The sequence below is a fragment of the Scyliorhinus canicula genome, chromosome 2 (genome assembly GCF_902713615.1).
Source record: "Scyliorhinus canicula chromosome 2, sScyCan1.1, whole genome shotgun sequence".
Lineage (NCBI taxonomy): Eukaryota > Metazoa > Chordata > Chondrichthyes > Carcharhiniformes > Scyliorhinidae > Scyliorhinus > Scyliorhinus canicula.
The window spans coordinates 48,992,143-49,006,349 of record NC_052147.1 but is presented as its reverse complement, the minus strand read 5'-3'; the positions used below and the strand labels follow the sequence as shown (position 1 = coordinate 49,006,349).

The 14,207-nt window shown below is 48.7% G+C and overlaps 1 protein-coding gene across 5 annotated transcripts in view; it reads right to left on the bottom strand.

The window, feature by feature from the left end:
• The window catches only part of tdrd9 (tudor domain containing 9), a 254,200-nt gene that overhangs the window by 77,170 nt on the left and 162,823 nt on the right, over positions 1-14,207 (bottom strand). For all 5 annotated transcript variants that reach the window (XM_038777784.1, XM_038777793.1, XM_038777802.1 and 2 more), the window contains one exon: positions 11,523-11,580. In XM_038777784.1, the coding sequence (XP_038633712.1) occupies positions 11,523-11,580 (58 nt within the window). The remainder of the gene's footprint in view (positions 1-11,522; positions 11,581-14,207) is intronic.

Genomic DNA, 14,207 nt, shown 5'->3' with positions numbered 1-14,207 from the left:
AGTGTGACTGCGTTGAGTTGCGGGTAGTCGGCGGCTCGGTCCGGTGGCCCCGCGATGAGTGCCCGCTGAGGTCCGCAGTCTTCAATCAGATTTTCTGAGTTTGGAGAGGATGGAGCCCAAGATGGCCGCCCCGTGGATCGCACGTGGTGGGCGGCGAGGAAATGGCGTCCAAGATGGCGGCCCCCATGAGTCGCACGTGGTCGGCCGCATGGTGGGGGTCCGCCAAGATGGCGGCCCCCATGGATCGCATGTGGCGGGCGGGGGCGGAGCCGGGGTATAGGCCGCAGCGTTCCAGGGCCTAGCGAGTGTGGAGGGCGGTTGCTTTGTGCCGCGGGAGGGTTTAGGGGCTGGGCCTTCCTTGCCAGACACACTCTGGCGTAGTGACCTTTCGCCCGCAGCTGCTGCAGGTCGCGTTTGCAGGCCGGACAGTGCTGCCGCGGGTGCTGGGACTGGCCACAGAAGTGGCAGGCTGGGGCAGCATGGCGGCTGGGCGGCCGCGCGGCGCAGGCCTGGGGCAGTCGCCGGTCGGGGGCCCATGTCGGAGGTCGCGGAGTCGCAGGAAACGAGGTGAGGCTACGAACGAGACCTCCATAGTTGCAGCGAGGTTCAACAGTATCTTCTAAATTATGAGCCCCTTTCTCCAGCAGTCGCTGGCGCACATAATTCGATCTAAGGCCTGCAACAAAGACATCGCGGACAGCAAGTTCTCTATGTTCAGCAGCATTTACTGCCTGGTAATTACAGTCCCGGGATAAGGCTTGTAAGTCTCTTAGAAATTCTTCTAGCGATTCTGTGGGGCGCTGGCGGCGAGTAGTAAAACGTGGCGCGCGTAGACCTCATTGACGGGCCTCGCGTACATTTTGTCGAGTAGGGCCAGGGCCTCTGTATATGAGCCGGTACAATTTAACTGAGTAGATATACGATGGCTCACTCTTGCGTGCAGTAGGCTGAGTTTCTGCTCCTCCGTAGTTTTTGTGGTGCTTGCTTCAGCCAGGTAGGCCTTAAAACATCGGAGCCAATGTGAAAAGATTTCTTTCGCCTCTGCATCCTGTGGGTCGAGTTCCAGTCGATCAGGCTTGAGGGCTGATTCCATAGTCGTTCCTTGCTGTTTCTTAAGACGATTAAATTGATGAGACCATCAATTCACGCGACACGTGGTTAGAAGTGAACAGTGGTTATAATCGTCTTACACCAGAGCCTGCCTGTGACGAGATGAACTCTAGATGAACTGGCAGGCAGCTCCGACTGCCAAGCTTTATACTACCAGTGGGGGGGGGGGGGGGGGGGGGGGGGGGGGCATTGGGGCATTGGCGAGCCAGGGTGGAGCCCAGTACAAACTTCCGTACATTCCCAGTACATCTCCCCCTAGGGGCAGAGCTGCGCAACTGCTCGTGTGCCGAGCTTACAGAAGCATGGTACAACATGTGTGATAACAGTGTGAATTATGCTATTATGATTCACCACACCACCTCCCTGGCTCAAATCTGTGGTTCCCCCGAATCGGCATTTCCCTTGACCCTGCCCCCAACCCTAAGTGCTGGCGAATCTGCCTCCAAATTCTCAATGAAGCTATTATTACTGGATTCCCCGAGTACTTCCCAGGACTATCGGGAGCGGCGCTGTTGCTAGTGCTTTCAATCACGACCCCTGCACAAACTCTCCTCCATTCTGACCCACTGGGAATCAACCCCTCTGACCTAGCTCCGCACCTTCACCACATTCGCCGCCCAGTAGTAATACATCGGGTTCGGAAGACCCAAACCCTCTGCCTGCCTTCCCCTCTGTAGCAGCACCTTTCTAACTCTAGCCACCTTCCCTCCCCATATGAATGAAGTATTCCTTCTCTCAATCTCTCTGAAAAAGCCTTTGGCAAGAAAATCTGCAGGCATTGAAAAATAAACCAAAATCGCAGCAGCACACTCATTTTAACTGCCTGTACCCAACCCGCCAGTGACAGAGGAAGACCATCCCACCTTGCCAGATCAGCTCCCACCCAACTAGAAATGTTGTAAACCCCCCCCCCCCCCCGCCACTCCCGGGCAACCTGCACCCCAGGTACGTAAAGTGAGTCCCTGCCCTACAGAATGGCAGCCCCATCCCCGGCCATGACACCATAAAATACTCACTGGTGTCTCGATTTAGTTTATACCCCGAGAAAGACTCAAACACTCAAAGCAGCTCCAATATTCCCCCTATCGACACACTCGGTTCCGACACGTATAACAGCAAGTCACCGACATATATGGACACTATGCTGAATCCACCCCCCCCCCCCCCCCTATTCCTTTCCATCCCCTCGAACTTCTTAATGCGATGGCCAACTGCTCAATCGTGAGTGCAAACAGCAGGCGGGACATAGGACACCCCGCCTAGTCCCATGGTCAGGGAAAAGTATCTCGAGCTGATGTTGTTTGCGCGGACACTCGCCCTCGGCTCCTTATATAGTAGCTTTACCCAGTTCACAAATCTTGGTCCAGTCCCAAACCGCTCCAGAACTGCCATCAAGTACCCCCATTCTACCCGGTCAAACGCCTTCTCAGCGTCCAGTGCCACAACCACCTCTCTTTCCTTCCCCTCAGCCGGTGCCATATCGACGTTCAATACCCTTCTAACATTTGAAAAGAGCTGCCTCCCTCTCACGAACCCCGTCTGATCTTCACCTATCACCTTCGGGAGGCACTCCTCCAGCCTACCCGCCAGTACCTTCGCCAATACTTTTGCGTCCACATTCAGAAGCGATATGGGCCTATACGACCCACACTCCGTTAGATCCTATTTTTTAGCAACAGTGAAATCGATGCCTGCCCCAAAGTTTGTGGCAACACCCCCTTCCCTGTCGCCTCTCAAACTTTCCCCACCATCACTGGGTGCCAGCTTATCCTTGAATTTTTTATAATATTCCCACCGGAAACCCATCCGGCCCTGCCACCTTCCCCGACTGCATCCTCCCAATGACATCCTTTATCTCCTGCTCTACTATCGTCTCCTTCTAATGTAGCCTGTCCCCCCTCTCCTACACCTCGGGTACTCCAACCCACCTAGAAATTCCTGCATCTCACGGTCTCTTCCAGGTGGCTCTGACCTGTACAACCGCTCATAAAATTCCTCAAAAACCTTGATTTGTACATGTGAACTCACAATTAACGTTTTGGGTTTAATTATATCACTTTAATAAAATAGTTCAAAACTATTTGTGATTTCCATGTTCAACCCTAAATTTATCCAGTTCTGACTGAAGCTAATTAACAAATATATATTTTTGTTCACAAAATATTTCATTCTAATACAATAAACCCACAACACATAACTAATACAACTCCAAGCTTACCCACACGCTCATCCCCACCCCCAAAACTAAAACAGAACTTAACAAAACCCCACTCCCCAGCACCTGGCGGTGACTAGCTCTATGAAGTAGGAAACAAATAACTGCCAACTCGAGTACAACCCTTCTTTTTTTTTAAATATAAATTTAGAGTACCCGATGCATTTTTTCCAGTAAAGGGGCGATTTAGCGTGGCCAATTCACTTACCCTGCACATCTTTGGGTTGTGGAGATGAAACCCACACAAACACAGGGAGAATGTGCAAACTCCACACGGACAGTGACCCAGAGTTGGGATCAAATCTGGGACCTCAGCGCCGTGAGGCAGCAATGCTAAACACTGCGCCACCATGCTGCCCGAGTAGAACCCTTCTGCTGACTCCCTCATAAAGTACTTGATCTTCTCCCAAGTGCAAAAATTCTATACGGTCACTCAACCAGGACGAGCCACTGGCCTGAACCGGAGTCTTCTACCCAAGCAGAACTCATCACCGGGCTCCATCAGCAAGGCGAAGGTGAAGGCACCTCCTTGTGCAAAAAGGTCGCGGGCCTGAAAATACCTAAATATGTTATCCTTTGGAGTTGTAACTTACCCAACAGCTCCTCAAACCGGCAAATTTCCCGCAATAAACATGTCCAAAACTATATCCCCCGTGACCCAAAAAGACGAGTCCAAACCCGCCGACACATAAAGGGATGATTATCCACAGATGAGTGCTAACCTTGACATGGAGCCCAGCTTAAAATACAGCCTGAACTGCCTCCATATTCTCAGAGTGAATTTGAAGTAAACATTGCGGGGGGAACGGAAGCTGAGCAGTAGCCCAGACCCACAAATAGTCCCTCTAAAGAGTTCACCTCCAGGTGCCCCGTATGGAATGGATCTTAAAGCCACCCCTAGACCTTTCAATGTTCACAGCCCATAATAAAATAACAGATTAGGCACAGCTCAGCCCACTGACTGCCTCTCCCTACACATCACTGGAATTCTTGCCCACCCCAAAAAAGGAAGATATCGTCTCATTACCTTAACAAAGAAAGATTTGGTGAAAAAAATGTCGAGACACAAACCAAAATAAAGTATTTCATTTTTACCGTCTGAACCCGGCCTACCAAGGTCAGGTGGAGGTGACCCACCTTTTCAAGTCCAACTCAACTCCAGTCAACAGGCTAGCAAAAATTCAATCCATGAAACTAGGCCCAGTCCTGCGGCCATCCAGATTCCCGATAATGAAAGTTTGACCTGGTTCAGCGAAAAGGCAACATCCCTGTGATGATATGATCTGCATACTCGTCTGCCATTGGGCCAGAACGTCGGCTTACCATTGGCCCTGGTCGGTCATGTGCCTCTCGACCGATTGGCCGAGAGGCTGAGTTAACCACGCCTCTATCAACGAGGTATAAATGCTCAGAAGCCTGACGATCGTTCCTTTCCACTGTAGACGATCGCCAGGCTGTGTTCTAGTTAATTAAAGCCTGACATTGGTAAATCACTCGCCTCGCGTGCAATCGATGGTGCATCAATCCCCAAGGACAGCAACGGTGGCCCAGTGGTTAGCACTGCTGCCTCATGGCACTGAGGACACAGGTTCCATCCTGGCCCCGGGTCACTGTCCATACGGTGTTTGCCACATTCTCCCAATGTTTGCATGGGTCTCACCCACACACCCAAAGGGTGTGCACGGTAGGTGGATTGGCCACACTAAATTGCCCCTTTATTGGGAAAAGAATGGGATTATAAATTTATAAAAGAAAAAGAAGAAAGGCAACGTCGCCAAATCAGCTCCCCTCTCTGCGGAATTCTCTGTAAAGTATATCTCCTTCACATTGGAGTGTAGGGGGCTGCTTTAGCACAGTGGGCAAAACAGCTGGCTGTAATGCAGTGTCAGCAGCGCGTGTGTTCAATTCCTGTACCGCCCCCCCCCCCCCCCCCTCGATCAGGTGCCAGAGCTTTTCACCGGTAACTTCATTGAAGCCTACTTGTGACAATAAGCGATTATTATTATTATTTTAGATCTGTTACAAATAGCATGGTGACAAAGTAGCACAATGGTTAGCACAGTTGCTTCACAGCTCCAGGGTCCCAGGTTCGATTCCAGCTTGGGTCACTATCTGTGCGGAGTCTGCATGTTCTCCCCCGTGTCGGCATGGTTTTCTCTGGGTGCTCCAGGTTTCCCTCCCATAGTCATTAGATGTGCAGGTTAAGTGGATTGGCCATACCAAATTGCCCTCAGTGCCCAAAACGTTAGATGGGGATATGGTGGCGGTGTGGGCTTTCCAAGAGCCGGTGCAGACTCGATGGGCCAAATGGCCTCCTTCTGCACTGTAAATTCTATGAAGGGCTCCCTCTCTTCTCTCTCTTCCCATTCCAGCCCAGAGATAACCTCAACGCTAGGCTAAAGGCTCGATTACAACGGCCAACAAAAGCGGAGAAAAATGGGCCTCATACCCCGATCAACTATAAGTAGCGCAAGATGAGGGCATTCGTATGAAAACATGCAGTGGGGGCCCTGTACAGAAGACCGATCCAAGATATAAACTTAGGCCCAAAACAGATCCTTACAAGAATATTGAACAGGTAGCGCCATTCCACTCTATTAAACACCTTTTTAGTATCCATTGAAATAATCACCTCTGGCTCAGGGGCCTGATGATATTAAGTAGTCAGTGTAATAAAGCCATCGCCCCTTAACAAACAAGTCTGTTCATCCGAAATCACCCCTGGAAGACAGGGTTCCAAATGCAGTTGCCAGCACTTTCCTCGTTGGCTTTAAGTAAAAGGTAGGATGGTACGACCCACACTCTGTTGGATCCCTATCCTTCTTCAAAATGACTGTATGACCGGCATATCCCCTGCTACATGGAATCGTTCAACATATCTAACAATGGATGGCCTGCAACATCTTATAGAATTCAATAGTGAATTTGTCTGGGCCCGACTGCGTAAATCAATACTTTAGTGATCTCCCCCGGGCTAAACGGAGCGCCAACTCCTCTCTTCTCTCCCATTCCACCACTGCAATGGGCAAGCCATCCAAAAATTCCATCGTGGGCAATCTCTGCTCCAATTCATAGAGGGTCCAGTAAAAGGCCTCAAAAGCAGCACGGACCTTCACTGGGGAAGAGACCAACTCCATTCTAGTCCCTCACCTGCACTATCTCCAGAGGGTGGTCCAATACAAAATTAAAGTCGCCCCCGGCTTTGGGTCCATCACTACTTTAACCGCCTTTTTATCATCAATAACATCACAGAACATGGAACAGTACAGCACAGTACAGGCCCTTTGGCCCACGATGTTGTGCCTATGTTTCTCTAACTAATCATAAATCCTATCTCTCTGAATCCTTTCCAGTATTTGTGCCTAATCTAAGATTAACCTAACCTACACCCCTTCAATTTACTGCTGCCTGTCCAAGAGTCGCTTAAATGTCCCTAATGACTCTGACTCTACTACCTCCGCTGGCAGTGCAGTCCATGGACCCACCACTCTCTGTGTAAGAACCGACGTCTGATATCTCCTCAATACCTTCCTCCAATCACCTTAAAATTATGTCCCCTCGTGACAGCCATTTGCACTCTGGGGAAAAGTCTCTGGCTATCTACTCTATCCATGCCTCTCATCACCTTGTACACATCTATCAAGTCACCTCTCTTCCTTCCTCTCCAGTGAGAAAAGTCCTAGTTCCCTCAACCTTTCTTCATAAGACATGCCCTCCAGTCGAGGCAGCATCCTGGTAACTCTCCTCTGCACCCTCTCCAAGCATCCACATCCTTCATATAAGGCGACCAGAACTGGACACAATATTCCAAGTGTGGTCTAACCAGGGTTTTATAAAGCTGCAGCAAAACCTTGCGATTCATAAACCAATCCCCGTGTTAATGAAAGCCAACACACAATACGCCTTCTCAACAACCCTATCAACCTGGGTGGCAACTTTGAGGGATCTATGTATGTGGACCCCAAGATCCCGCTGTTCCTCCACACTTCCAAGAATTCTGTCTTTTACCCTGTATTCAGCATTCAAATTCAACCTTCCAAAATTAATCATTTCACATTTATTAAGTTGAATCTGCCACTTCTCAGCTCAGCTCTGCATCCTGTCAATGTCCTGTTGTAACCTGCAACGGCCCTGGACACTATCTACAACTTCACCAACCTTCGTGTCATCGGCAAACTTACCAACCCACCCTTTGTTTCCTCATCCAAGTCATTTATAAGAACCACAAAGAGCAGAGGTCCCTGTGGGACACCACTGGTCACCGACCTCCGGCAGAATAATTTCCATCCACTACCACTCACTGTCTTCTTTCGGCCAGCCAATTCTGTATCCAGACAGACCGAATGTCCCTGTATCCATGCCCCCTGATGTTGTGAATGAGCCTACCATGGGGAAAGCCTACCATGCCTTACTGAAATCCATATACACCATATCCACTACCCGACCTTCATCAATGTGTCTTGTCAAATCCTCAAAGAATTCAACGAGGCTTTTGAGCAGGACTTGCCCCTCACAAAGCCATGCCTGGACTATCTTAATCAAACTATGTTTCTTCCAAATAATCATAAATCCTATCGCTCCAAATCCTTTCTGTATTTTTCTCACCCCAGACTGAACTGGCCTCTACTTCCCAGGATCTCCTTATTCCCTTTCTTGAACAGGGGAACAACATTCGCCTCCCTCCAATCATCCGGTACTGCTCCAGTGGAGAGTAAGGACGCAAAGATTATTGCCAACGGCGCAGCAATCTCCTCCCTTGCTTTCCATAGTAACCTTGGGTATATCCTGTCTGGCCCAGGAGACTTATCTATCCTGATGCTTTTCAAATTTCCAGCACATTCCTCCTTCTTAATATCAACCTGTTTGATACTATTAACCTGGTTCACGCTGTTCTCATGAGCAACAAGGTCCCTCTCTAGTGAATGACTGAAGCAAAATATTCATTTAGGGCCTCCCCGATCTCCTCAGCCTCTAGGCACAAGTTCCCTCCACTCTCCCTGATCGGCCCTACTATCACTCTGAATCATCCTCTTATTTCTCACATTAGGTGTAGAATGCCTTGGGGTTTTCCTTAATCCTTCCCACCAGGGCCTTTTCAGGCCCCCTTCTCGCTCCCCTAAGTCCATTTTTGAGTTCCTTCCTGGCTACCTTGTAACCCTCAAGAGTCATTGCCAGAACCTTGCTTCCTCAACCTTACGTAAGCTTCCTTCTTCCTCTTGACTAGAAGCTCCACTTCGCTTGTCATCCAAGGCTCCTCAATCACATCAGCATTCAAATCTTAAGGTGAGCGCAACAACCTGGCATTACTCTTCACTGGGCTGTTAGAACCCCTATCTACATCCTGATGGGACCAGCCAGACAGGGGACCACTCTGATCCCCTACCCTCCCTCAAAAAAACAGATCTGGGCGTCAGCCATTCCCACCAGGTCGGGATGACCAGCAGCTACCCAGAGTGCGCCAACACACCGGGCCCCACCCATGTTGGCCGCCCAGACCCTCATCAGAACAGACAAAGAGAAGAGTTGTACCACGTCAGGGCACTAGCCTCCAACCCACAACCACTACCACACCCAAATTAACCAGCAAATAGCAACAAGTGACAAAGCAGCCCCATCTTCCCCAACGAAACCCAAAATACCTCAGCTCAACCCATTAAACTCCCCTAATGTGAGCTGCATCGCCCCCCCCCACCCCCACCCCCCCCCCCCCCCCCCCCCCCCCCCAAGATAACTCTACAGCTAGTGGGACAGTCCCAATCAGAGTGAAAACAGAACAAATAACCATAACACCAACCAGTCCCCACATCAACTTTAATGGCTAAAGAAAACAAAACAATACCCATCCCATAAATGTAGAGGGAAAAATGCAAATATGAACTCTAATACCAGAAACTGCCCCACTCTCACCCCACAACAAATCCCCAAATCAGATGCTCTCTCCCCAAACAGAGATCTCACAATAAATACAATTTATAATTAGCACGGCTTTTGCCTATGTCACCTGTGGGCCCGATCCAGCAAGGGAGGGGATGTCATTCTCCCCACCCCATCTTCCCAAACATTTGTGGCACGTATTCCGTTGGATTCAGGCCTTCCAGACCCTATGGCAGCCTTAAAATTCTGACGTTCTGCCTCTGGAACAATTCTCCAGTCCATCCACTTGGCCCTCAGCACCTTACTATTCCAGCCACCCTTTCTATCTCTGCTTCCACGGTGGATATCTGGTACTCTGCCTCGAGAGAGCCACTCTGCATCGCCACACCCTGCGCCTTTACCCCCGGTTCGTTTTAGCCATACCCTCTTATGCTCCACCATCAAGATGCCTGTGACCATCTTGGCCGTCAGTGGAGTGGTCAAAGTTGCAGCAGAAGCCTCCGCCATTTTCTCAACAGACAATGCTTGAGAGGCTTCCAAGTCTGACCATGATTCTTTACATGTCTCTGTGGTAGTCGGTATTAGAGGTATTACGGTACCTAGGTTGATGCTGTAAGATCATTGGTGTGGGAGGTACCTGAGACAGTAAGATCATTGGTGAAGCCTGCCTGCTGGTTCCGCCCAGTATGGCGGAGTATATCTGTGTCTCCCTAGCTGCTGCATTCTGTACCTGCGCTGCTGGGGGAAACATCTAGTCCAATAAAGCCTTCAATTGTACTCTAATCTCGCTTCGAGAGTTATTGATCGAGCATCAGTCTCTTGCCTGATTTTGTACTTTATGGGCATTCCTTTTACTTGAAAACCATCAACCTAATGAAGAAAAATGGGTAAAAGGGGCCAAAATCAAAGTACTCTGGCAGGAGCCACCTCGTGTGCGACTGCTCTCCACATGCTGCCAACAGAAGCTCTGACTCAAGCTAATTGATCCAAAACATGAACTGCTCTTCTATCCACATATGCTGTTTGACCTAAGCATTTTATTTTTATTCCTGTAAACTCAAGGCGCACAGAGCATTTACATGAGTTTTAAGCTAGTGAAGTGAAAAAACGATCCGTGGTGGATAGTTTTGTAAATACACACTTCAGTAAATGGTCATTCCAAAAGTGAAGATGCAGAGCTTCAACAGCATCTGCTTGACTCTCTGGAACACAGCTATGTTAGGTACTGTAACTTGAATATAAGTCTGTGTTCTCATACTCAGCCTACAAATATCAACAGTTGTTACCAAGTCTTAGCTTGAACATCAACTGCAAGTGTTGATGTAAAGTAGGATACGGAAAAAATATCTTGCAATGTGACTCACTATGATGGTTTAAGTAACCAAATTCAGCACCATGTATTATGTGTACACATCATTAACATTTCAATCCAGCAATATAGAGCAAAGTCGTGTATGGAGGCAGACTTTTGAGTAAAAAAGAAATCACCAGAAAATCATTGGAAGAGGCTGAATCTTCCCTCACTGTAACCATGTCCCAGATGTGCTGCACATCTATCTGACAATTTGCTTGTGTATGTCATGAGCTCAAGTAACCCTTTGATCACGTGCCTCAGCGTTCTGAATTATGAAGTTATATTGACACCTTTATTATATGCCAGAGGATTGGCCTTTTCACTCCCTCTCATCACAAAGACATTGAGATATCAGTGCAACAAACAGGTTAGACAGCCTTTGTATTCTCCAGTCAGTATTTTGAAATTACCACTCGAGCTGTGCAAAGCCACATGCCTGAGCTTGAGTCACCGATTACCATATCCACACGAGTTAGATTATTGCTTACGGTTTCACGTACAAGATCTTCAGACTACTCCACTAACACCATAGAATCATTTGCAAAAGTGCAGCAGTTCTTCCACAGCCATCCAAGTGCAAATATCCAGAGGTCAACTTTTCAATTGAACAGGATAACACCAGACAACTCACACTTCCATCACAAAAAACATCCAGAATTTTTCACCTCTTCCATTCTTGGAGGATATATATTTGGAGTGAACAGGCTACATAACCCACAGCTCCTGAATTCACATGGGCTATACGAGGAACTAGGTTAAAAAAACTTCAGTAATTAATGCAACTCATGGTATCTTATGGCTTTGGCTTTAATATATTCAAACAAACATTATTGAAATATTCATTACACGTGTCATAAATATTTGAGTTAGAAGTTTAGAAATATTTTGTGTGTTCTATATCCAAGTACTAGAAACTTAGTGATAAACAGTAAAATCTATTTTAAACAAGACAAAATAATGAAGGCCTACCATATTTGACATCTGAAACTGTGACAGAGCTCTCAGCGATATTTGTGGACAAAATGATCTATTTTTAATGGAAAATAGGACGAACAATGACAATGTGAAATATTAAATGAACAAATTAGAATATCATCATTTCAAACCACGTTTCAGCCAAAATAACCAGAAATAAAGTATCTGTGCTATATTAGACTGCAACTTTTATATATAAGAAAATAATGATCAGATTCCAAATCTGTGGCCTTTGTCCGGTTCTGAGTCTGCAGGTTTAAAGCTGGTATGGACTAGTAGCTAGGAGCGCCTATCTCGTAGCGTGCATTGACTGGAGACTTACTTGGTTGGTGCAGCTGCTAGGCAGGTCTCTCCTTGTTGAGGAGAGGGGTTACGGGAATATGTTCTATCCCCGTAACCCCATAACCCCATCTAACCTGCACATCTTTGGATAATAGGGGACAATTTAGCATTGTCAATCCACCTAACCTGCACATCTTTGGACTGTGGGAGGAAACCCACACAAACACATGGAGAAAGTGAAAACTCCGACCAGTCACCCAAGGCCTGAATTGAACCGGGTCCCTGATGCTGTGAGACAGTATGCTAGCCATTGTCCTGTCCCAAGAATGGGCAAGAGACCAAAGAGTAGAAATATCTTCGAGAAGATCAGAGAGAGGGAGTGGAAAGGGAACTGAAGAACTTGAGAACAAGGATAAGAATTTTAAAACTGAGGCGTAACTCATCTGGAAATAAATGCTGGTCAGTCAGCACTGGGGTAATCAACGGATTTGGTGTCAGTTAGGAGAATGGCAATACGAGTTTTGGTTGACTTTAAGATTACACAAGTGGATGATGGGAAGCTGGCCAGAATTACATTGAATTGGTCACGTCCAGAGCTAATAAAAGCAATTTTAAAAATTTTAAATGTGTAATGGAAAGTAGGCACCATTGGGTAGGCCAGCATTTCTTGTCCATCCCTAATTGCCCTTGAGAGGGTGGCAGTATACTGCTTTCTTGAACTGTTGCAGCCCACGTGCTGTTTTTAAAAAAATAATAATTTTTATTCAAATTTTCACATTTTCACAAAAAAGAAAACAGTAACAGAAAATTCAAAGAACAAAACCCCCACCCCCCAATATATACAAAAGAGAAACAATAAATAAACGCCCGTTGTTAGTGAAGATTCAACCCAAAACAAAAAAAAAAGAAACCCCCCCCCTCCCAGGTTTGCTGCTGCTGCTGACCTTTTGATTTTACCGTTCTGCCAGGAGATCTAGGAATGGTTGCCATCTCCTGAAAAACCCCTGCACTGACCCCCTTAGGGCAAATTTCACCTTCTCCAATTTAATAAACCCCGCCATATCGTTGACCCAGGCCTCCACGCTTGGGGGCCTCACATCCTTCCACTGAAGAAGAATCCTCCGCCGGGCTACTAGGGGCGCAAAGGTCAGAACACCGGCCTCTTTCGCCTCCTGCACTCCCGGCTCCACTGCAACCCCAAATATTGCGAGTCCCCAGCCTGGATTGACCCTGGATCCTACCACCCTCGATACCATCCTTGCTACACCCTTCCAAAACTCCCCCAGTGCCTGAAATGCCCAGAACATATGGACATGGTTTGCTGGGCCCCCAGAGCACCTAACACACCTGTCCTCACTCCCAAAAAACCGACTCATCCTTGTCCCGGTCATATGAGCCCTATGCAGCACCTTAAACTGTATGAGGATAAGCCTCGCACATGAAGAGGAGGAGTTCACCCTTTCCAGGGCATCCACCCACATCCCCTCCACAATCTCCTCACCCAGCTCCTCCTCCCATTTACCTTTCAGCTCCTCCACCGAGGCCTCGTCTACCTCCTGCGTCACCTGGTACGTTTCCGAGATCCTCCCCTCTCCAACCCACACCCCCGAGAGCACCCTGTCCTGAACCCACGCGGCAGCAGCAGAGGGAACCCCGCCACCTGCCGCCTGACAAACGCCCTTACTTGCATGTACCTAAAGATGTTCCCCGGGGGGAGCCCAAACTTCCCTTCCAGCTCACCCAGGCTCACAAACTTCCCATCTATGAACAGGTCCCCCAGCCTCCTGACACCTGCCCTGTGCCAACTCAGGAACCCGCCATCAATTCTCCCCGGGGCAAACCGGTGATTCCCCCATATTGGGGACCCCATCGAGGCCCCCACCTCCCCCCTGTGCCGCCTCCATTGCCCCCAAATCTTGAGGGTAGCTGCCACCACCGGGCTCGTGGTATACCTTGTTGGGGGGAGCAGCAGCGGCGCCGTTACCAGCGCTCCCAGGCTCGTGCCCACACAGGATGCCATCTCCATCCTCTTCCATGCTGCCCCCTCCCCGTCCATTACCCACTTACACACCATCGCTGCATTGGCAGCCCAATAATACCCACAGAGGCTGGGCAGCGCCAGCCCCCACCTATCCCTGCCCCGCTCCAGAAACACCCTTCTCACCTCCCGTGCGCCCACACAAATCCCGTAATGCTCCTGTTAACCCGCCTGAAAAAGGCCTTCGGGATAAGGATGGGGAGGCACTGGAACAGGAACAGAAACCTCGGGAGCACCGTCATCTTGACTGACTGCACCCTACCCGCCAGAGACAGCGGCAGCATGTCCCACCTCTTAAACTCCTCCTCCATTTGCTCCACCAGCCTTGTGAGGTTAAGCTTATGCAAGGCCCCCCAACT